We start from the raw sequence: 24,267 nt of genomic DNA on the forward strand, positions 1-24,267 counted from the left end.
AACAAACTCACAAACCTTGGTTTACAAGACCAACGCTCTAACCTCTGTAGGGAATGGGTATCAAAGTGGAACACTAGGGAGCTCACTTTTCTTTACCAATACTTATTCCCAATTGACAACAATCACCAAACAGGCCAGCTTTGAATAAACTCAACATATGTTGGCCTCATTAATGTATGACTTCTTGTTGACCTTGTGAATGTACCCACTATCACTTGTTTTTGATATAATTGCAGATTGCTATTTCACATGCCCAAGTGGTACTTGCATTCGACACAGATCTGTTTGTGATGGAATAAGTGATTGCACAGATCAAAGTGATGAACTAAACTGTACAAAAACAAGTATGTGGTTTTTATATTTAACTTTCATCTTATTTTATGATAATTCTACTTAGAAATAAATAACGGCTCAATGCATGAATGAAATAGTCCATATTTCTTTGAATTTTCCAACTTTTTACAGGTCTAAACTTTTAACAAGGTTGACTTTATGACTTACGGTAGATTTCGTAGATAGGCTTCAGTCAGCACAAACTACTAGGAGTGATACTGCAGGTGTGATAAACTCGTAAGCATTATCGTTCATGATCTTACAACTCAGATGTGATAATACTTCTCACTTGAAGATGAGCTCATGGTGTCCTTGTGGGCAGTTAACTCAGAATGCCATGGACTAGTTCATTCAAAGTATTGTCAGTGCATACTTGACACGACATACAACCCTGAGATTCTTTTCCCTGTGAGCCATGCAGAATTTCTGCTTATTGGTAGTGTAAATTATACTTTAGAAAAAGCATGCACAAAAGAAAGAAATGTAAGCAAACTGTACACCGACAGAAAAACATATTCAGTAATAAATAGTGTGCAAAGTAAGAGTCCTTCAACGAATCTCTGAGTGTTGTTTAAAAGTCTGATGGTGGAGGGGTAACAACTGTTCCTAAATGAATGGTAAGTTTCTTGTGGCATTTGTACCTATTTCCTGATGGCAGGAGTGAGAACAGAGCATATCCTGGGGGATGTGGCTCCTTGAGATTGCTGCTCCTCTCTGACAGCTGAGATCCGCGTAGATTTTCTCAAGAATAGGGAGAGATTTGCCTGTGATGTCTTGGGCTGGGTCTACTAGCTTTTACATGGCTTTCCATTTACATATATTGATACCCCTGTTCCAGGCCATAATGCAGAGGTCAGCACACTTTCCACAACACATCTATAGAAGTTTGCCAAAGTTTCCAATGTCATACTGAATGTCCATAAGTAAAATAGAGGCACTGATGTGCTTGCTTCTCCATGACATTTAGAATGTTGGGACCAAGGAAGGGCCTACAAGATGGAGACTTCCAGGAATTTAAATTTGATCACCCTCTCCACTGCTGATCACCCAATAATCACTGGACCATACACATCTGGGGTTCCCTTGCTAAAGACTAAAAAGAGGAAGTAAACTCTAACATTTACAATTTTGTGAATGGATGGAATTTAACTCTTCAAACCAGGGGTGTCAAACTCAAATTCACAGAGGGCCAAAATTAAAAACTTGGACTAAGTTGAGGGCCGAACTAAATATTTATTGAAAATTTTCAACAACATCTGCATGTTTTCTCTTCTTTCAACATATGTAATGTTAAACTTTTTCTTATTAAAATAAATGTTTAATAATAGTTTTGGATAAACTCTTTCCAGAAGCATTAACAAATGAGAAATAAAATATTCAATCAATAATATTTCTCTATAGAGGATTTGTCAAATGTTGCTAGTGTGCTGTCGAATAGTAAAATCTGAGAATGTGGGAGAATAACATGATTCCTGAAACAATCAAATGGGTGACTGATTGTGGGCATGAACTCTAGCAGGGTTATTTGCCATGCCCTTTTTCCATTGGTACAGATATCCTTTGATTTACACACTTTTCAAGTTTTATGCCTAATGAGCTTGTATCCAGGTGCAGGACCATTTTTAACCAGGAATATATTTATCACTGTGACATGAAACTATTGGAAGATCATTTTATCCTGAGATTAAAGTTCATAATCCTTACTCAGGCCTGTGTGCGGGAGGGCGGGGTTTGCGGGCGATCGGGTTGGACAACGACAGTGCGGAGGCATCGGCTCTCGCTGCAGGGCGGCATCTCGGCGGATCAGCGGCCCCGTCACCGTGAGTCGCGGGTCGGCCTGCGGCAGGGAGGGGGAGTGGGCAATGGTCCTGGCAAGGTCAGGCCCCCCTGAGTTTCTGCCGGACCCCCCTTGACCTGCTGAGTTTCTCCCGGACCCCCCTTGACCTGCTGAGTTTCTCCCGGACCCCCCTTGACCTGCTGAGTTTCTCCCGGACCTCCCTTGACCTGCTGTGTTTCTTCCGGATCCCCCTTTGACCTGCTGTTTTTCTCCTGGACCCCCCTTGACCTGCTGAGTTTCTCCCGGACCCTCTCCCCTTGACCTTCTGAGTTTCTCCCGGACCCCCCCTTGACCTGCTGAGTTTCTCTCGGACCCCCCTTTGACCTGCTGAGTTTCTCCCGGATCCCCCTTTGACCTGCTGAGTTTCTCCCGGATCCCCCCTTGACCTGCTGAGTTTCTCCCGGACCCCCCTTGACCTGCTGAGTTTCTCCCGGATCCCCCTTTGACCTGCTGAGTTTCTCCCGGACCCCCCTTGACCTGCTGAGTTTCTCCCGGACCCCCCTTGACCTGCTGAGTTTCTCCCGGACCCCCCTTGACCTGCTGAGTTTCTCCCGGACCCCCCTTGACCTGCTGAGTTTCTCCCGGACCCCCTTTTCTTTCCGTGCCGGTGTCCCAGGACCTTTCCAGGGCAGTCTCCGTGCTCAGGACCGCGCTGGGATCCCGGTCAGCGGTGGAGGAGCAGGTGAGCGCGGCTAATCCTGATCCAGCCCACGCCACTCTCGAGATTGGCGGGGGATTCCACCCTACCTGCCCGACCAGCCTCACTCTCCACGTGTACTCCGGGCACCCGCCGCTGGTCCGGTGGGAAGGCGCAGGGTGACCGGCGGCCGGCGCCCCCATCGCCCGGTGGGAAGCCCCAATCTTCCCTCCGGCGTCCCGACTCCAAGTGCAGCTCCAAGAAACGCTGTGCCACTGGGGTTCCGGGCGCTGGGAAGCAGCCTTGGCTTCCCCTGACACCGGCCAGGCCGCGCTGCGGTGGGGGGGGGGTGGGCGGGGGGACACGACAGCGTGTTTATAAAACTACCCACCACTACTTTTCAAGGACCAGGATTTTTCTTTCTCTCTCTCACCCTGGGACACAGCAGTTACTGTGCATGCGCTATACTGGCGCGGCGGCCAGCGGGCCACCTCTAATACATTTTTGATATGATCTTGCGGGCCAAATATAATTTTATCGTGGGCCAAATTTGGCCCGCGGGCCAGAGTTTGACACGTGTGGTTCAAACTGAAAAAGGCAGCCAAATGTGAGTTAATTCAATGTAAGGCAACCTTGCAAATATTATCAAATCTTTTTTAACATAGTTGTGCAATAAATATGGTCAGTTATTCCAAAGATAACATTGGTATAAAGGCATTCAGAAGTTTTGTTTATAATCTAATTAATTCAGGAGCTCAAGGTATTATGATAATTCCTGCAGTGTGAAATCAATGATTTTGATTGGTTTTAAAGAAAAGATTCTGAAATATTGAGAGGTCAGAAACTTCTGTAGAGAGAAAATCAAAGTTGATGTTTCAAGTTGAAGATTTTTTACTGAGTATGATTAGCTAATTCTTCTCATCTCTATTGGAGTAGTTTATTATCTGCAGTTTTTTGTGCATTTTGTTCCAGCTGAATATTAGTTGGACCATAAAAAATACATTTCAGGGGCAGGCTGGTCAAGTAGCAGAGTGAGATAAAATGTTAAACTAAATGAGAATGAACTAACCCTAACTAACTCACCACTTTAGCACTAAAAGTGGTGGCAAATTTTCTCATTTTCTTGTAGCATAGGAGGCCATTCAGCCATGAGGTCTATGCCAGCTCCTACCAATTCATTTTTCCACTTAATTACAAGCAGTGTATTCTCTGTCACATGCCCAACAACTCCTTCCCAATTTCTGCCATCAACCACTTACATTGTAATACAATGTGGCCCAATGAGCCTAACACATTTTAGGAATATAGTAAAATGGGAAATCTCCAGGGGAAAACCATGCAATCACAAAGAGAATATGCAAGCTTGACACAGTCAACAGTAGAGCCTGGATCACTGGAACTTTAAGGTAGCAGCACGACCTGCACCTTGCATTACTGATATTTTGGTTGGCTTTGACATTCTCTAAATCTTCTAAACATTGGCAGAAAATGGACTTAACTTCTCAAAGTGTAAAAGAAAACATTTCACCAAATGTGTAAGTAATGTGAAAAGTTATTTTTTGGGGAAAAGTAAGTTCTTGCACGACCATGAAGATTGAAACTGTGCAGGTGACCTGCTGATAAAAGGGGTGTTGTCAGTGAGTATTATTGTAACCCATGTCACCATTTGCTTGATGTGGAAAATATTTGTGTAGTTAGATCCAAGTGCATGGATTTATTCACAGCCAAGTTATTACTGCAGGTAAACAAGATATCTATGTGCTCAATGAATAGGAAAAGTATTAAATATCTTGAATTATGGGTGTATTCATAAAGATTTGAGAGCTGGAACCTTTCTGATACTAAAAAGCATGCAAATTTAAAAAATATTTTCATGATGTTTCTGAGAGCCCCAGTAGATGGTGCTATTGAATTGGATTTGCATTTAATTTGTATCTTGTCAGCAATTTATCAATGACCAGTATTTTTCCATGCAATTGGTGAGCATGTGAGTAAAGTTGAAATATTTTTTAAGAAGCTCTACATGTTTTTAAATTTATGAAAAGTAATTTTTGTTGTTATTCTTTGGATATGCTCTTTTCACCAGTGATCTTCCCTTCAGTCCATAAAGGCTGCTCCTTGTCTTCATATAAATGCCAAAATGGAAAATGTCTGAATAAAATCAATCCAGAGTGTGATGGGAAAAGGGACTGCCAGGATGGTTCAGATGAATCAGGCTGTGGTATGTTGAGGTAAAATGTGGAAGCAGTAGATAAGAAAGAACAATTAAATGTCACTTTTGCTGGAAATATTTTTATTAGTCTAATTCGTGAACCTATAGAGAGCATCTCTTTGTTACACTACCAGTGGTCCTCAACCTTTTTTTGGTTTAAGGCCCATCTGGCTTTTGGCCTAACATGCCATGATCCACTGGTGGCAATGACTGAGCAATACTTTCAAGTCCTAGGCAGCTCTGTAAGAAATACATCTTTATCTAATTTCAAGACCCACATGGCAACATGCTTTGGCCCAATGGTTGATAACCACTGAACTGACCTAGGTATTCTGTTTGTCAGTGCATGTCATTAAATTGTCTCTATGTAATTCTGCTAGTATATTAGCACTGAGTTTAATCTGTGTGTATTGAATTGTAAGATAACAGTGGGATTGTGACGCAGTATTTCAATGTTACTAGCTATGTAAAATAGTTAACTTTTATAGAAGTACTTTATTGTTTTGAGAAATTCTAGTTAAACATCAGAGCCAGCTTCACAATATGTGACATTGTCCTCCCCTAAAGACAAAACCCAAGAGAGATTTGACAGTAAAATGAGTGTTTCAGAAGTCCTTACTAAACTTACAAATTGATAGCAAAGCTGTTTAAGAACATAGAGCAAATATGTACAGAGCTTTAGAAATGCTTTTTGATTTCCCTAACCTGGAACTAATGGAGATGATGATATCACCTGGTTCTCTGCCATGCTGTTCATGGGTAATATAATTAAAATACTGAAAAAGCCAGGTGTGTCATTTCTCAACCAAATCAATGGAATACAATGTTCTTCTAATTACTGAAAACCTGGGGAATGATCCTTTTGAGATTATTTGGAACTTGGGGGAAAAAATATCTCTATCTAATAAAATGGTCAAAATACAATGGGATATATGGTCAACAGAAGGGAGGATTTCTTTTAGTGTTACTGGGCCTTCATCTTCTATTGCTATCTTTCCAGAAGAAATATAATCAACGACAGTTTTTTCCTTTGGACAAAGGAGCAATTGTTAATGCTTTACCGCAACACAAAATAGGTGCAGTTTATTTTTATTACAAGTATTTTTCAGATGAAAGGCAGCAAAAGAAAATGCTCCTATTTACAGCAATCCCAAGTGAACCCTGTAAACTAACTTTTTGTGAATCACATATACACACTACAGCATCTGACTCTCTCTCTTTCGCTTCCATCTATCTCCTTTCACAGGGCCAAGATCAATTCTTACCTTTCCTCTTGTCATAATTAATATATTTTGAATGTGGTCTGGACTCTTTTCCCCCTACCTTTGTTCAGATGCCTTCCTGTTTTTTACTTATACCTTGAAGAAAGCCTGTAGCCCAAAACATCGCTGATATACATTTCCCTCTTGTGGATGCTGTGAGATTGGCAGTTCCTCCAGCATTTATGTGTGTTTTTACTTTCTGCAGAACAGTATGCTGCAATTTTTAATCATTTAAATAATAGTCCAATGAATTATTTTTCCTTCCAAAATGGATGACCTCACATTGACCAACATTGTACTCCAACTGCCTGATCCTTGCCCACTCATTTAGCTTGTCCCTATCTTTCCTCAGACTCTGTCTCTGCTACCCTCTTTGGATTTTCACTTAATTTAGTGTCATTAGAGCAAACTTGGATATACTTCACTTGGTCCCCTCCTCCAATTCATTTTGTATTACTTTTGTGAACAGATGTGGGCCTGGCAAAAATCCCTGCAGTACACCAATGACCACTGGTTGCTAATTAGCAAAACACATTTATCCTAACTCTCAGATTGTTTAACCAATCCTCTATTCATGCTAATACATTGGCCCTAACTCCAAGCATCCTTACCTTATACAGGTCTTTTGTGTAGCACCGTATTGAACACCAGAAAACACCTGAGATGCCTGTCTGCTTTTTGCTTATACCTTGAAGAAGTGGTCAGGCCTGAAACGTCAGCAATATATTTTTTCCCTCCTATGGAAGCTGTGAGACTGGCTGTGCTCCTCCAGCATATCTATGTGTTTGTTCTACAATCTCAGCAACTGTAGACTTGTGTGTTTCGCTCCACCTGAAAATTTAGGTAAACCACATCCACCTGTTCCATTCTGTCCATTGAGCTCATTATATTTCCTAAGAAATTTACTAAATTATTTAAACATGACCAACCCTTCCTGAATCCATGCTGTGTCCCAGTCTTCAATACCCACCTCCTCCCTCATTCCCTTGTAGTCTTTTGTTTTGGCAAAAGGTAATGGTTTTAGATCCTTCCCACCCTCCATTCTGCATTTGAAATCCATCCATACTTGACCACTCTTTCGGAGTGGATCCCTGAGTGGATCATTAATTTTACCTGGCTCATTGCACAAGACCAGATCTGAGATAGCAAGTTCCATTTTAGCTTTCGTAATTATGCTGTTCAAGAAAAGGCTGATGGATTCCACGAACTCCTTCTCCAGGATACTTCAACCAACCTGATTTGGTCAATCAATATATAGCTTTAAATCTACCATGACAACTTTCATATATTTTGCGTCTGACGTTGTTATCTCTAATCTCTCATACTTGTGCATCAATTGTTTTTGGTAAGCTCCTTGTCACTTTGCAATCAGACACCATGCCTTATCACAATGCAATATTATGCTACTAACACTTTAAAAGTTATTTTCTGTTTCATTCCAAGACTAGTCATATTATACTCACTACTCAGATCCATCCCATTTCAGAAGTGTAAATTATCAGCATATCAAATGATATCCATTTCAAACTTGAAGGATACATAAAGAGGAGAAAATGTCGGAGATGTCATCTGCTTCATGGATTGCCATGCTGACACCCAGAGATTTAGTGCACAGTGTGCCCAACATTATAGTTTGGTAGAACACAAGAACATAAATATTCAGAGCAGGAGTAGTTGCCTTTGAAGCCACCCTTCCTTTCATCAAAATAATGGTTGATCTTCCACCTCATTACCATTTTCCAGCCTAATTTTTATACCTCTAGATACTCTTTAATGCCAGAAATCTGTCAACCTTCATTTGAAATGAATATAGCAATTGAGCTTCCATAGTCCTCTGGGGGAGAATTCTAAAAGTTCACCAATTTCAAAAGAAACTGTGCTGATGTCTTAGGTTAAAGACCCTTTGTCAAAGCAGGGAGAAAAGGTGTGGGAGGAAAAAAAAAAGATGGGTCTGATGAATAAGGCAAGTGCTGCCATTGGGTTAGGATGCAGAAGTAGTCTGGCCAAAGGCAGTGAGAAAGATGAAAAATTGGATCAGAGCTATGTGATGAGGAGAGTGAAAAATTAAGCCAATACAAGAGATGAAAGGCTGGCAGCGGAAATGGCCAGTTCTTAAACATGCAGAGAAATTTGCAGTTGTAGAATTCAATATTGAGCCCAAATGGCTTGTTGTGAGTGAGGAAACAGTTTTGGTCGGTCTCAAAGGACACACAGTTTTGCTAGAAGATGAGATAATGTTCCTGATATTTTGGATTTTATTATAAAAGTCCAGGAGGGTGTGAACCAATGGATCAGGGTGGGAATACACTTGATTGCAAGAAGTTCAAGTGAATTGCTGCATCACCTCCAAGAACAGTTTGGATCTGTGATGAGTAGAGGAAAGGACAAATGTTATAAGTCTTGTGATGGGGATGTGCTGTAAGATTGGGAGTGGGGGCTGGCAATGTGACAAGCGGACTAGAGAAGGGAACAATCTCTTGAAATGCTGAAATGGGCAGGGAAGGATTGATGTGTCCAGTGGTAGAATTCTGTTGGAATTGTGAAGGACAAGCCATTAAATGAGGAGACTTGCAGCTTTCTTTTTGTCCCTCTTGCCTTCAGTGAAGGGTTTTGAACCTGAAACATTAACTTTGTGTCACTTTCCATAAGTTCTATTTAATCTGTTGAGTGTTTTCAGGATTTCCTGTTGTATCCCTATTTTTAGTTGCCTATTTTCTCATTCCCTCTACATCAACACTTGCAGGAGCCATCTAGGAATATATGAGCAATTTAGGATGTAAATGCCTAGAATTCTATAGAAATCCAATTGACCAAAGTGCATGAACTTCAGGATTATAAATTCAAGCAGCCATTTGTCTTATCAAACATCTTTGGTAATGTTCAGTAGAATCTAGCATCTCTTTGAGATTGGTAATGCATTCATAACATTTACAATGCCCAGACAGCCAATGCATCCATTTCTGAAAACTCTATCATATAATCTCAACGTAATGGAGTATTTACACTACTGACAAGTAAAACTTTTGCCTGGCACGTAGGAAAAAGAATCTCAGGTTTGCATGTGATGTAGAACCATTGAACATTACAGCACAGAAACAGGCCTCTTTGACCCTTCTAGTCTATGCTCAACAATTATTTGCCTAGTCCCACTGACCTGCACCCAGTCCATAGCCCTCTGTACCTCTCCCAACCTTGTACCTGTCCAAATTCCTCTTAAATGTTAAAATTGAGCCTGCATTCACCACTTCATCTGGCAGTTTATTTCACACTCCCATCACACTCTATGTAAAGAAGTTCCCCCTAAATGCTTCCCCTCTCACTCTTAACTCTTTCCTTTGGTTTGTATTTCACCTACCCTTAGTAGAAAAAGCCTATCAACATTTACTCTGTCCAACCCCATCCTAATTTTAAATACCTCCTTCAGGTCTCCCTTCATTCTTCTACACTCCAGGGAATAAAGTCCTAACCTGTTTAACCTTGCAACTGTTCTTGAAGACCGGGCAACATCCTAGTAAATCTTCTCCGCACCCTTTCTATCTTGTTGATATCTTTCCTGTAGTGTTAGGTGACCAAAACTGCACACAATCTTCCAAATTTGACCTCACCAATGTCTTGTACAACTTTACCATAACATCCTAAATCCTGTATTCAATGCTTTAATTTATGAAGGCCAATATGCCAAAAGCTTTCTTTATGACACTATTCACTTGTGATGCCACTTTCAGGGAATTATGTATCTATTCCCAGATCCCTCTGTTCTACTGCATTCCTCAGTACCCTATCATTTACCGAGTATGTCCTCTTTTGGTTTGACCTTCCAAAATCCAACATCTCACACTTGTCTGCATTAAATTTCAATTGCCATTTTTTTTCAGCTAATTTTTCCAGCTGATCCAGATCCCTCTGTAACCTTTGAAAACCCTCACTGTCCACAACACCTCCAATCTTAGTGTCATCTGCAAATTTGCTGATCCAATTTACCATATTATCATCCAGATCATTGATATAGATGACAAACAACAAAGGTCTCGGCACTGATACCTGAGGCACACCACTAGTCACAAGCCTCCAGTCTGAGAAGCAACCATCCACCACTACTCCCTGGCTTCTCCTATCCAGCCATTGTCAAATTCAGTTCACTACTTCACCATAAATACCTAGTGTTTGAACCTTCCTGACCAACCTCCCATGCAAGATCTTGTCAAAGTCCATGAAGACAACATCCATAGCCTTTCCTTCGTCAACTTTCCTGGTAACCTCCTCAAAAAAACTCTATAAGATTGATTAAACCTGACCTACCACACACAAAGCCATGTTGACTATCAGTTCATGGCTATCCAAATAATTGTATATCTGATCTCTTAGAATACCTTCCAATATTTACCTACTACTGACGTCAGGGTCACCAGCCTATAATTTCCAGAGTTACTTTTGGAGCCTTTTTAAGTGGAACAGCGTGAACTACCCTCCAATCCTCTGGCACCACACCCGTGGCTAAAGACATTTTAAATATTTCTGCTAGAGCCCCTATAATTTCTATACTAGCCTCCCTCATGGTCCAAGGGAATATCTTGTCAGGACCTGGGGATTTTATCCACCTTTATTTGCTTTAAGATAGCAAGCACTTTTTCCTCTTTAATCTGTATAGGTTCCATGACCTCATTGCTTGTTTTCCTTCCCATGACTCTGTGCCTGTTTCCTGAGTGAATACTGACAGAAAAATATAACACCTCTCCCATCTCTTTTGTCTCCATACAAAGCCAACCACTCTGATCCTCAAGGGGTCCAGTGTCGTCCCTTTTGCTCTCAATATACCTTTAGAAACTCTTAGGATTTTCCTTCACATTGTCTGCCTACATGTCTTCTTATAGCCTACCTGATTTCTTACTTGAGTTTTTTCCTGCATTTTTTTTATATTCAAGTACGTCATTGCTTCATGTGCTATACCTGTTATGCACCTCTCTTCTGCACCAGATCCCCAATATCCCTCAAAAACCAAGGTTCCCCATTCCTTCTAACCTTGCCTTTGATCCTGACAGGAATATAAAAAACTCTCTACTCTCAATTTTTCACCTTTGAAAGTCCTCCACTTACCTCGCACATCCTTGCCTGAAAACAATCTATCCCAATCCATGCATTCTAGGTCCTTTCCTTTTTCCTCAGAATTGGTCTTTCTCCAATTTAGAATCTCAAGCTGACACCCAGACCTATCTTTCTCCATAATTAACTTGAACCTAATGGCATTATGGTCACTGGACCCAAAATGTTCCCCGACACATACTTCTGTCACCTGTCCTGCCTCGTTCTCTAATAAGATATCCAGTATTGCACTCTCTCTAGTTGGAACCTCTATATATTGATTTATAAAACTTTCTTGAACACATTTGACAAACAAGCCATCCAGCTCTTTTATAGTAAGGGCGTCACAGTCAATATATGGAAAGTTTAAATCTCCTACTATCACAACCTTATTTTTCCTGCAGCCATCTGCTATCTCTCCACAGATTTGCTCCTCCAATTCTCGTTGACTATTGGGCTGTCTATAATACAACCCCATGAGTGTGGTCATACTTTTCCCATTTCTCAGCTCTACCCATGTCCTGCCTGAGCACAACTATGAAATTTTCCATTACAACCAATGCCCTTTCTCCCCTCCATTTCTATTGCATCTAAAACATCAGAATCCCAGAACATTGAGCTGCCAGTCATGCCCTTCTGCACCCAAGTTTCACTAATGGCCATAGTGTCATAATTCCATGTGCTAATCCATGCTCTTAGCTTGTCCACCTTTCCTACAATACTTCTTGGCATTGAAATAGCTGCACCTAAGAGCATTTCCACCATATTCAACCTGCTGACTTCTAGCATTGCATTAACATAATATTTTCCCTCCTCCACTTCTCAATCTTCTCTGGCACTGGTTCCCCTCCTCCTGAAAATCTAGTTTAAATCCACTGGAGCAGCACAAGCAAACCTTCCCACAAGGATATCAGTCTACTACCTTTCCAGATGCAAACCACCCCACCGGAACAGGTCCACCTTCCCTGGAAGAGAGCCCAATAATCCAGAAACCTGAAGCCCTTCCTCCTGCACCATCTTTTTAGCCATGTGTTAAGCTGCATTATCCTCCTAGCATGGGTAACAATTCTGAGATCACTACCCTGGAGGTCTTGTCCGTCAACCTAGCACCTAACCCTAACCCTAATGTTTACCTTTGCTTATTAAATTGTGGTAATATGTATATACTGCCCGCCCACTGATGACTCGGTCCCTAGTAACTCCTCCCTTGTGACATGGCCATAAAGGTCACCCTCCCTCCCCCTATCCATTCATTCGAGCACATGGAGTCGGGCCAGCTACAATATAAAGTGTATTAAAGCCTATTTCTCACTCTGTCTTTGGAGTAATTGATGGTGCAGTTCAGAAATCAAACCTGAAATCATTCGATTAAACCATTTTTTTTCTTCAAAATTAAATTTCTGGAACACAGAAAGAAAAACATATTTCCAAATTTGTTTCAGGATGTGGAAGAAGCCCATCCAAGAAAACAAAAATAGTTGGGGGTGAAGATGCCAAGAATGGAAAATGGCCTTGGCAAGTTAGTCTGCAGATGGGATTGTATGGTCACATATGTGGAGCAACCATCATCTCAAACCGTTGGCTTGTTTCAGCAGGCCATTGCTTCCAAGACTCGGACTCTATACGGTACGTTGAAATGATATAATTGGCGTCCTGATTTTTGTCACCGCAGCAAAGGTTATTTTCCTTCATACCCATGGTCATATCCAATTTAAGAGTTGGAGCTCTCTGACCATTATTTCTTGTGGTTTAGTTTTAATTAAGCAGCTTATTAATAAAATTTCAATGTCAGAAGTGCTTAAATTCAAATCAAATGCAGATTCTTATTTTAATGCAAGAATGTAAGCATCTAAGACTTTAAAATATTTAATGCTAGGTAAATCAATTTATGCTTTAGTGTACCGTCTCGCCAGTGCATACATGATGGGTTGAGTGGCCTTCTTCATTCAGAATTGTTACATAATTCTATAACTTGAAGGAGAAACATGTTTAAAGAATTCTGTGAATAGTCAAACCTATTAATTTAGCAAGTATATGATGAAAGTTCAATATTTTGATGCAACTGTCCATAATCCTTGTCAGGAGTAAACATGTTGTTACATCTGCTGTTGTTCAAGAGTGTGCATTGAGGAAATTCACATTCTTAACTGATGATTTCCAACTATAAGCTTTTATGAATGCAAAATTATAGATAGGGAAGCCCATTTACTGGATGTGCCAAATACTGTAGCAATAGAATGCTTAGACTTAAAAAGATAAAGCAGCATGAAAAGTTGCCAAGAATGATAAATTCATCCCTACAAAATAATGTTCCACAAAAAGAGAAATATTTGAGGTTGCAGCGGACATTAATCCAAAAATGGAAAAGAGGAAATAACAAATTTGCTTCTAAGATTCATAGACTTGTGCGGCATTTGGCGCATCCCACTGCGCTGACATTTTTGCCCATCTCCACTGGTCCTGTTTGTTTCCCATAGTATCTTGAGATAAATCTCAATTGATCCAGGGTATTTATCAACCCTTGTATGACACATGACATTGAACGCCACCTCTTTCTTAATATTGACATGCACCACTTTGAACATTCCCCTCCTTGACCTTGTCCTTTTTCTTGGTGATTACAAACGAGCAGTATCAGACTCCTAAACAACTAACTCAATCAGAGACTTGTTTAAGGACTCTTTGCTCCATATTTATTACTGAATATTTATTTTTTGCTATTTGCATAATCATGTTATTTACATTTCTTTTTTGTTTGCATTTGTTTCTTTTGTGAACATTTTTTCTTCTTGAGTACAGTTCACAGTTCATGGTAATTATTAATTCTGCCTGGCCTGCAGGAAAAAGAATCTCAGGGTTGTATGTGATATCATGTATGTACTCCAAATAAATTTGAACTTTCAACTTTTGATAACTTGCCATTTGTAGAGCAAACAATCCATTTTTTTCTGGTCTGGATGGCACATATTATTTGAATCAAAATTTCAGTGGATGAGCAAGCTTGTATTCAAAGTTGATTATTTTCTTGATTTTTATAGATATTCCACACCATCAGCTTGGACTGCATATCTGGGCTTGCAGTTGATGAATAGAATGAACTCCAGGATAGTGACCAGATCAATTCGTAGAATTGTGACTCACTCTAAATATGATGAATTCACATCAGATTATGACATTGCACTGTTGCAATTGAAGACGTCTGTCTTCTTCAGCGATTCCATTCAACCTATCTGCTTACCAGCCACTACTCATGTCTTCAGTACTACTGCAAATTGCTACGTTACTGGCTGGGGCGTCCTGGGAGAAGATGGTATGATGTATTGTAAAAGGTTATTGACAAATAGAAATGAACCGAGGATTAATACATTGAAATTCTATGTGCATTCTTCTTAAAATGCAAGTAAATTACATCAATGATCATTCATGAATTGTCAATTCATTGATTTCAAATATTGTGAGTACTTTAAATAAATATTAATTTGTTTTTTTAAAACTAATGTCACGTTTCAGAAGCTACTTGATTTTTTACATTTGACAATATGTAGCTTCAAATATAATAAGATGAATGCTAATAATTACACAATTATTATAAATCTAGACCCTTATATATAGATGTATTTAATTGCTGTTAAAATGTTACACTTCATACCTTGAATCCTAGGGTCCGAAATGTGTATCAATTAGAAGTATTAGTCAACACAGAAATGCATGAGTTAAGTGAAATTAGATGGAGAGACCAATTGAAAGCTTCTGCATTCACTGTTAAGTGCAAGAAAATAACTTTTTGAAGTTTGTGAACAATTGATCAAATTATTCTATGAATAATATTTGGTAAACAAAACCCTTTATGTTTGTTAGGTGAACTAGCCACTGTTCTTCAGGAGGCTAGTGTGAAAATTATTCCAGTTGGTATTTGTAACAAGCTATATGAGAACTCTGTGACTTCTAGAATGCTCTGTGCAGGCTATCTTCATGGTGGAGTTGATGCATGCCAGGTAAGAGGCCTTGTATTTCAATTCAAATTATTAACCATCAGTACACTGCTACCAAAATATTAAAGCTTTTACTGTTGATTAAAGATGGATCTTTAATAAGGCCACATCTTAAAAGAAGAATCTGATTTGCATTTATGGCCAAATCATGTTCTTTTTTTTTTTACAAATGATATATTTTATATAAGAATACAATGTGTCCACCTATGCTTTCAACAGAACATAAAGTACTACAGCACTGGAACAGGCTCTTCTGCCCATGTATCTGTGCTGAACACAATCTAAATCAAACTAAAACTCTTCTGCTTGCAAATGATAAATGCTATTATTTTTCTGCTTCCACCACTCTTCCTGGCAGCCTGTTCCAGGTACTTGTCACTCTCAAAATAATTTGCTCACACATTTCCTTGAAACAATCCGCCTTAGACACATGCCCTTTATTGTGTGACCTGTTTAACTTGAAGTAAATATTCTGACTGTCTACCCTGTCAATGCTTTTCATAATTTTACGAACTTCAATCCAGTCTCCCCTCAGCCTCCAGAGAAAACAACACAAGTTTACCCAATCTCTCTCCATTGCCAGACTGTAGAGCTCGTCAAAAGAATCAAAGACTTGTTGATCCAAACCAAGGTTTTTATTAGCAAAAGACAGGAGCTCTTCACAGGTGGCCGACCAGTCCGGAATGATCCGACCTGGCTAGGGACACAACCCTTTAAGGCCCAGACAGTAGGCGTGGCTTAGCTCTCAGCCAATCACTGTAAGCACAGTCTAGATACTGTAACTATATACACTATATACATTGGTGATAGATCTGGACTATCACACAGACCTCTAAACTGAATAAAATCCTAGTGAATTTTTTTGTACCCTTTGCAAATCCTCCATGTCCTTCATGTAATGGGATGACCAGAAATACACATTGTATTTCAACTGTGGCCAAACCCAAGTTTTACATATCTGCAACATGACTTCCTTGTTTTTGTACTCCTTCCAATGAAGCCAAGCATTCCAGATACCTTTTCACAATCCTATCTATTTGCATTGCCACTTGCAGTGATCTATGAGTGTGGACCCCCAAATCTCTCTGCACATATTTTTCAGAACCCATCCATTAATTGTATATATTGCTATTACATTTGACGTTTCAAAGTGCACCACCACACATTTGCCCAGATTAAACTCCATCTGCCAATTATCTGCCCATATCTGTAACTGATTTATGTCAGTTATATTCTTTGATTCCCCACTTCACGGTCTGCAACTTCACCGAACAGCTATTTACCAAAATTTTGGTATAAAATAAGATTTGGTGTTTTGTATTGCACAAGGTCTATACATTCAAAATGAGTAACCCCTGTCACTTCATTTCTCACGTTAATTAAACCATATTCATTTGACATTGAAAAGAGAAGGAAACCTGAAGCTTTTTAAAATTAAAATAAATGTTTTCTCCATTCTCAAGACTATTAATCAACAAATACTAGTCACTGTCCATTTACAACCTCAATTGGCTCCTAAAAATATAAACATTTGGTTCTTTAGATGCAGACACAGTTTGATCTACAAATGTAACTCTCATGACCAACAGCTTTTGTATTTCTTTACCCTTGTAGCCAATATAACTGCTGTTCAATAAGTTTACATATTCAGTCCCCATTATAAATATGAACCCAGACACTTGCAAATATAATGACAGAACAAATGACTTTGAAATGTGGGTTTGTTACTTCTACGTGTCCTGTCAGGTTTTTGCTGATCATTATCTCCGTTACCTAAAGATCATGTTACCCTTTTACTCTCCATTGCTGCTTCATTTTAATTTTGTTTTTCATGCTATACATTCTTTTCAATTCATTATCATTTTTTTCACTGCATATTGTTAGATGTTTTAAAAAAAATTGAAGAACATTAGAAATTTAAATAAAACAGTAAATACTGGAAACACTCAACAAGGCAGGTACCATCTGCAGAGAGAGAATGAAAGTGAATGTTTCAGTTCCAAGATGCTTCATCAGGTCTTGAACATTAAACATTTAATTCTGTTTCCCTTCTCACACAGCTGCAGGTTTCTCTTTCTACACAGTAGATGCTTGGAATATATGATAGTATTTAAGTGGCTTTTCAAGATGGACACATGCATATGCATGGAATAAATGCATGGAATAAATGCATGGAATAAATGCATGGAATAAATGCATGGAATAAATGCATGGAATAAATGCATGGAATAAATGCATGGAATAAATGCATGGAATAAATGCATGGAATAAATGCATGGAATAAATGCATGGAATAAATGCATGGAATAAATGCATGGAATAAATGCATGGAATAAATGCATGGATATGGATCTTGGTCAGGCAGAAGAGATTTAGATTAATTTAGTATCGTTTTTGGTACAGACATGTGGGGCAAAGTGTCTGTTCCTGTACTGTTTTATGTTCTGAACCTTCTAACCTAACAAGTGTTTCCAGCACTTCTGCTTTTATTACATATAATGATTGTTTCTACCCATTAAATATTGGCTGAAGAAAGTCTAATAGGGTAGCATATGTTTGATCCAAAAATAGGATGACTAAAATTTGATTAAAAGTTGGATGTTATTTTTGTGGAAATTACTGTGAGTTTATAATAATATATTTTAGGGTTGACGTGGCACTATCAGGAAAACAAAAGTTCATCATTTTCATGAATACACTGCAACAGGATTTCACTTGGGCACTAGATCAGTGCTATTGAGTGATCAGCTTCCTTTGCAGTTTCAAAGTACTTGGTTAGTTTTCTTTGGAACCTCATGACAATGTCTCTTTAATTGAACACAAATGATTCTCATAAAATGGAAACAGTTTCTTTTTTGGCCAGATAGACTTGGGTAGAACAGTACGATGTTAAGTAGGATATCACATATCAAGGTATTGTGATGTTATTTGCATATATCATGAATTGTCTCGTAGCAGGCATCAACTAAATTAAAGATGGTGTTGCACAGCAAGATCCCACACAGCAGTAAACCAAATAACCAATTGATCTCTTTTTGAGGAATGATTGGGGGTTGTGATAAAGATTCTATCACCAATGTGTATATGTACATATGTACAGATGGTAGTGTAGGATGACTGTGATTGGCTGAGAGTGTAGCCACACCTACAGTTAATAAAAGCCTTGGGTTGGATCAACAAGTCTTTGGTTCTTTTGACGCACATTACAGGGATGGAATAAAGCTAGACAGACTCTTAAAATATTGTCTCTTATATGAAACAGGAGTAATGTATAACAGATCACAGAAGGATAGGCTATCAACATTTAAGGGGAAATAACATATAATATTTATGAAAGACAATGTTTTCTGGGAATTATTATTGGATCCTCTGCAATGTCTGGATCACAGTGGGGAAAGAAAAGGGTGCCATTCTGATTAGACAAAATTCTGATGGCATAATAAATGAAACTTATACATATGGAGTGATTTGAAACATAATATTGCCACGAAGTATGCAGTAAATAAATTAAAAATAAACATTAACTATTCATCTTCTGTCTGATACAAGTTGTACGGTAGTTCGGAAATGATAGATAGTACATCTCGTGCACAACTCCTGACCTTCATACATTGAAATTCAAACTTCAAAAAAAAAGCAAACATAAAAAACTAAACCATCAACCTAAATCTGCTCAGAATATTCACTTAGTTCATTGCTAATCAAGAAAAGTAATTTAATGCTGGAGACATAGTCTGTAATCACAGAGCTACTTCGTAAGCCATTTTCCTAACATAAAGAGACAAATTGATGGTTCTGACTCTCACCCTGGTTTCTAACGCTCTTTTATTCTCATCTCTGCTTCCTGATTTTTCACTTGAATGCATGTAGCAGAAATTGGATTTAGTCATTTGTTGCTATTCTTGGAGTCCTGCACATTAGGACTAATTGGGTCCTCAATTCTCTTTCAAGATGCTAATTTTTCCAGCAAAGATAACACCATTATTTAATTTCCATTCGAAACTACTTCTGAACTGCAATCTCTTCTGTGCTTGCCATCAATAAATGCAAGGAGAGCTGAATGTCACCAGAATTGTGACCATACATTCAACTGCCACTGTCATTTTTCTCCCTTTTCTCAGGGAGAAACTCCCTTTAAGATCATTTCTGCCCTAATGCAGTCCTTGAAAGTTTTTCTAGCATTTCTTCCATCTCCTTTCATGCTCTATTGAGGTCATCTAGTCTTGCTCGTGTGTTTTATTTTTTATTTGCAACGTGTACATTTTGAAAGGCAGGAGGAAACCAGAGCATCCAGGGGAAATCCATGTGGATCACCAGGAGAACGTACAAACTACTTACAGATAACACCGGATTCAAACCCAAGTCATTGGCACATTAACCACTCCACTAACGTGCCATTTTGATCTTATTCTCATCAAACTATTGACCCCATTGATATTTTTGATACTCCTCACTGCCTGAATATTGTCTCAGCTTTTTATACAGTATGTTCCTGCCTAGGCTACAATGAGCACAAGTCTTAATTCATACCAAATTTCCACTTATTTGAACTATAGAACACTACAGCACAGAAAACAGGCCATTTGGCCTTTCTAGTCTGTGCTGAAAACATCATACAGCTAATCCCACTGACTTGCACTCATTCCATAACCCTCCTGACCTCTCTTATCCATGTATCTATCCAGTTTATTTTTAAACGTCAAGAGTGACCCCACATTTACCAAGTCAGATGGCAACTTGTTACACACTCTCACCACTCTCTGAGTGAAAAAGTTCACCCTAAAGCCATGTCCTCTTGTATTTATCTCTCCTAATCTGTGGAAATATCCTATTTGCATTTACTCTGTCTATACCCCTCATAATTTTGTAAACCTCTATCAAATCTCCCCTCATTCTTCTATGCTTCAAGGAATAGAGTCCTGCTCTGTTTAATTTTCCCCTGTAACTCACTGAAGGCCCAGCAACATCCTAGTAAATCTTCTCTGAACTCTTTCAATCTTACCGATATCCTTCATCTAGTTTGGTGACCAGAATTGCACACAATACTCCAAATTTGGCCTCACCAATGTCTTAAACAACCTCACCATAATATCTCAACTCCTACACACAATATTTTGATTTATGCCAAAAGCCCTCTTCACAACCCTGTCTACCTGTGATGCTACTTTCAGAGAATTATTTGCTGTGTATGTCCTACCTTAGTTTGTCCTTCCAAAATGCAACTCCTTACACTTCTCTGCATTAAATTCCATCTGCCACCTACTATCTCCACCATGAAGCTCAATTTTGCCCATTCTCAGTTCATAGAGAAATCATTCTGGTATTTTAACCTTGTGGAAATCCGACTCTAGCAGGATTTCTCCAGCCTCTTTTCCTGTGATCTTGTGTGTCTATTGGTTGTCTTTCAAAGTTATAATTACTCAAGCTATGTGGTCTCCTTATAAATCACTTTGTTTAACTTATATTCCAGGGAGACTCTGGAGGACCATTAGTGTGTCTGGGCAAACGAAGAAAATGGTTTCTAGCAGGAATAGTTAGCTGGGGAGAAGGATGTGCTCGACGTAATCGTCCTGGAGTTTATACTCGTGTTTCTAGATTTTCTGACTGGATCAAACAACAAATCAATTGAAACTTCAGTTCATTCAATGAAGATGTTTTTCACGGTTCTTAATTGAATGATTTTAATAATACAGTATTTTTCATTTGTGCCGTGCGAGAGAGCCTGAACTCATTAAATGACTCCTAAACATCACTGAAGATACAGCAGCTAGAAACAGGCATTGTCAGAACAAACCAAAACTTGGTAGGAAAAAGATGCACAAAATAATGATTAATAATTTGTGAATTGATCCCACTAAGATTTTGTAATGTTAATAATTGAAATAATATAATCAGAAGAATTTGTTATTAGTCCAAATGTTTTATTAGAGTGCAATATCTATATATTTTATTAAGATTTTCAAAATAATTATTGTAGATATTTCTATATATAATTACATTAAAAGAAGACAACGTGTACCAATGTTACACATTGTAGATCAATGAACTGCTTAAGTATTAGAGTTATGGCAAAGTTTTTATTTTGAAATGGTAATCAGATTTTGGAAAAATGTTTGACAATTATGATTGTAATTGTAACCTGGTACAATGTTCAGAATTTATAAATAATTTCATGCCAAATATTTACATAAATGTTAAAAATATTTTCTGTCCCTTTCCAGATTTCCTCTCTATTTTAACTTGCACTGGGCATTAACACAGTAATAATCCTATTTTACATGCTTTGCTGCACAAGAATAACTGAAGAAAATTCAGTACTTGGGGAAATTTTTGATTTGTCGTTACACCGTGGAAAAGGAAGCACATTTATACATCCCTATATGGTTTCTTAATGGACTTCTTTGTATCTTTTTGTACCTTCCTATCAGTTTCCAAGGTTTAATGAACACTTCATGAAAATAAACTCATGGCATGTTAAATAGAGGAGAAGGCAGAAAAACATGAAGTTAAGTGTTTTGATAGGAAAAAATGAATACTATTTAAATATTGTGAAACTACTGAATGATGTTGTTCAGACAAATCTACAAGTAACACAGCAAGTTGGTATACAGATGAAGCACGCCATGAGGAAGGCCAATGGAAGTACAAACCTTGTGAAAACATGACTTTGTTGAGACCACACTGGGAGTACCTGTCCAGTTTTGGTGCTTTTATTTTTTAAAAAAACATAGCTTGGAAACAAGTCAGATAAGATTCATGGATTAATTCTTGAGACAAAATAGCCTCTGATAAGAAGATATTTGTTGTTTCATATCCATGAAAGTTAAAAAAGTGAGAGGTGAGCTTATGAAATGTACAATCCCATGGAGACTTAAGCAGGTTTGCTGCCTGTGAAAATAATTAATCAGGCTGGTGGAATCTAAATCTGGGGGGGATATAGTCTCAGGATACACAGATGCCTATTTAAGGCAAGACTGAAGCAAGAGGGAACTTCAGTCCTCATAATATTGGTAATCTTTGGAGTGCTCTGCCTCCGAGAGGTGTGGAGGTGATCGTTAAATATATTCAGCTGTGGTGGAACATGCAATTTCTATGCAGACTCTTAAAGACCAAAGTTGTTGAGCTTGCCTTGGGTACAATGAGTCTTGATGCATATCTGTGCATCAAGAATCATTGTTTGCTCTATAAAGTGCACCGTTTGACCTACTGAGTTTCTCCAGTGTTGTGTTTTTACTTCAATCACTGTCTGCAGACTTTAGTGTTTTACTCCTGTGGTCAGAAATGTTTGCTCTATTAATACAAGACGTGTACAGGATGGTATAATGTTTTAATTTATATTACTTTGTCCAGTTACCAAAGTTGACCAGTGGAATTCTCTGTCCAACAAAACAGCAGAGGATGGCTCTTAAATAGAATTAAGACACGGTTAAATTTTTGCAAAGCAGGGAAATCGAGGGTTATATGGAAAAAGTACGTGTGAGGGACGGAGGTCAGCCATGGTCTTGTTAAATGGATCAGTCTCAATGGTCAAATGGCCTGCTTTTGCAATTCTTTCCTGTGTTCCAATGTCTTCAACCTTTTAAAACTAGATTAGGTTATATCTCTGCATTATTACTTTTGCTAGTTTTTAAAAACCGTACAGAGGAGTAAACCAAAAACTGATGGTCAATTTTTCACCAACCTGTTTGTGTCCTGTGATTCTGAAACCCATCAGGTCAGGATTATCATGTTTATTGCCCATAATCTGTGGCTGTCTCAGCTCATGCTGCTTCTATCACTGGGCTTTATGTTGCCTTCCGTTGTTTTTAGTGTATTTCTTTACAAAAGGTGGGAATTTTGGTGTGAACATCGACATAAAATGGGCACGATGGTGCACTTTTAAAAAAAATGAAAAGCCACAACTTGGAAAATGGGATGAAAGTTGAATTTGGGTTGAAATGAGTATTCTCTGAGGGATTTTGATAGGTATGAGAATATCTTTCATGGAAGAGTAGAAATAACCCGTTTACTTTGGATCAACTTTTTCTGGAGCTCATGCGCCAAGATGTGGGATATGGACATGAGAAAAACTGCAGCAAGTTGCTATGGGAGAGAAAGGAAACGCGTTTGGTTGGTGGCATATCATGTATTTCGCGACCAGACCCGTGAGCCTCACTTGGGTCAAAGCCATCGAGGGGCAAGGACAGGCGTGTTGGGTTGGGGTTGGGGGGGGGGGGGGGGGAAACCAGTAGAAAAGGAAGGACGGACGCTGGGCTCGCCCCTAACCGGCTACTTCAGCAACTCTTGGGGAGCCAGAAGTGGGGAGGGCATCTTGCAGCCGGGAAGCGCGGTTTGGCCAGGGTGGGAGAGCCGTCACCCCGCTCCGAGAGCCCCCCGCCAGGAACCAAGGAGGTCGCCAACGGGAACCTTCCCCAACCCCCTCCCCCGGTGTGATGTGGTCCTCACCATAAGTGTTGTTAACATTAATTTCGAAAGTTAATCCAGATTCCCCCAAAAATGAGCATGGAAGTTGCTGATGGTAGCGACGCCCAGACTTTCGAGTCCGACTTGCCCGCGACCGCCCGCCAGAGCGAAGTGAGTAAAGCATTTGATGGGGGGACTCGTTCCGTCTCTCCAGCCAGGGGGGGGGGGTTCTCACCGTTAAACACGGGCGTGGAGACTGGCCAAGGGCTTTCTATCGATAAATAATCTGTTGGCTCACATCTCGAGATTTGCTTGGACTTGATTCTTTTATCTTGAGTATTAAGATCCAATGGTTTGCCTTGGCCGGTGCGTCCCATCCAGATGATGGGGCACATCTCAATGCTTTTCACTGAGGAACATCTTTCCGCCCAGTCTCAGGTTTGCAGAAAAGAATCTCCCCACAACAGTTCCCTTTCCTCCCCCTGCCTGTGACCTTTGGAGAGAGATGTCCC

General features: G+C 39.3%; 1 protein-coding gene across 1 annotated transcript in view; it reads left to right on the forward strand.

Annotated features, from left to right (window-relative positions):
- Nucleotides 1–21,279, forward strand: part of LOC138738416 (suppressor of tumorigenicity 14 protein) — a 48,653-nt gene extending 27,374 nt beyond the window's left edge. Inside the window, exons 13-18 of the mRNA XM_069888567.1 lie at nucleotides 237–344; nucleotides 4,894–5,028; nucleotides 12,803–12,986; nucleotides 14,399–14,670; nucleotides 15,219–15,355; nucleotides 20,823–21,279. Of these exons, the coding sequence (XP_069744668.1) occupies nucleotides 237–344; nucleotides 4,894–5,028; nucleotides 12,803–12,986; nucleotides 14,399–14,670; nucleotides 15,219–15,355; nucleotides 20,823–20,981 (995 nt within the window). The 3' untranslated portion in view covers nucleotides 20,982–21,279. The remainder of the gene's footprint in view (nucleotides 1–236; nucleotides 345–4,893; nucleotides 5,029–12,802; nucleotides 12,987–14,398; nucleotides 14,671–15,218; nucleotides 15,356–20,822) is intronic.
- Nucleotides 21,280–24,267: the final 2,988 nt, after the last annotated feature.

Source organism: Narcine bancroftii, chromosome 7 (assembly GCF_036971445.1).
Source record: "Narcine bancroftii isolate sNarBan1 chromosome 7, sNarBan1.hap1, whole genome shotgun sequence".
NCBI lineage: Eukaryota > Metazoa > Chordata > Chondrichthyes > Torpediniformes > Narcinidae > Narcine > Narcine bancroftii.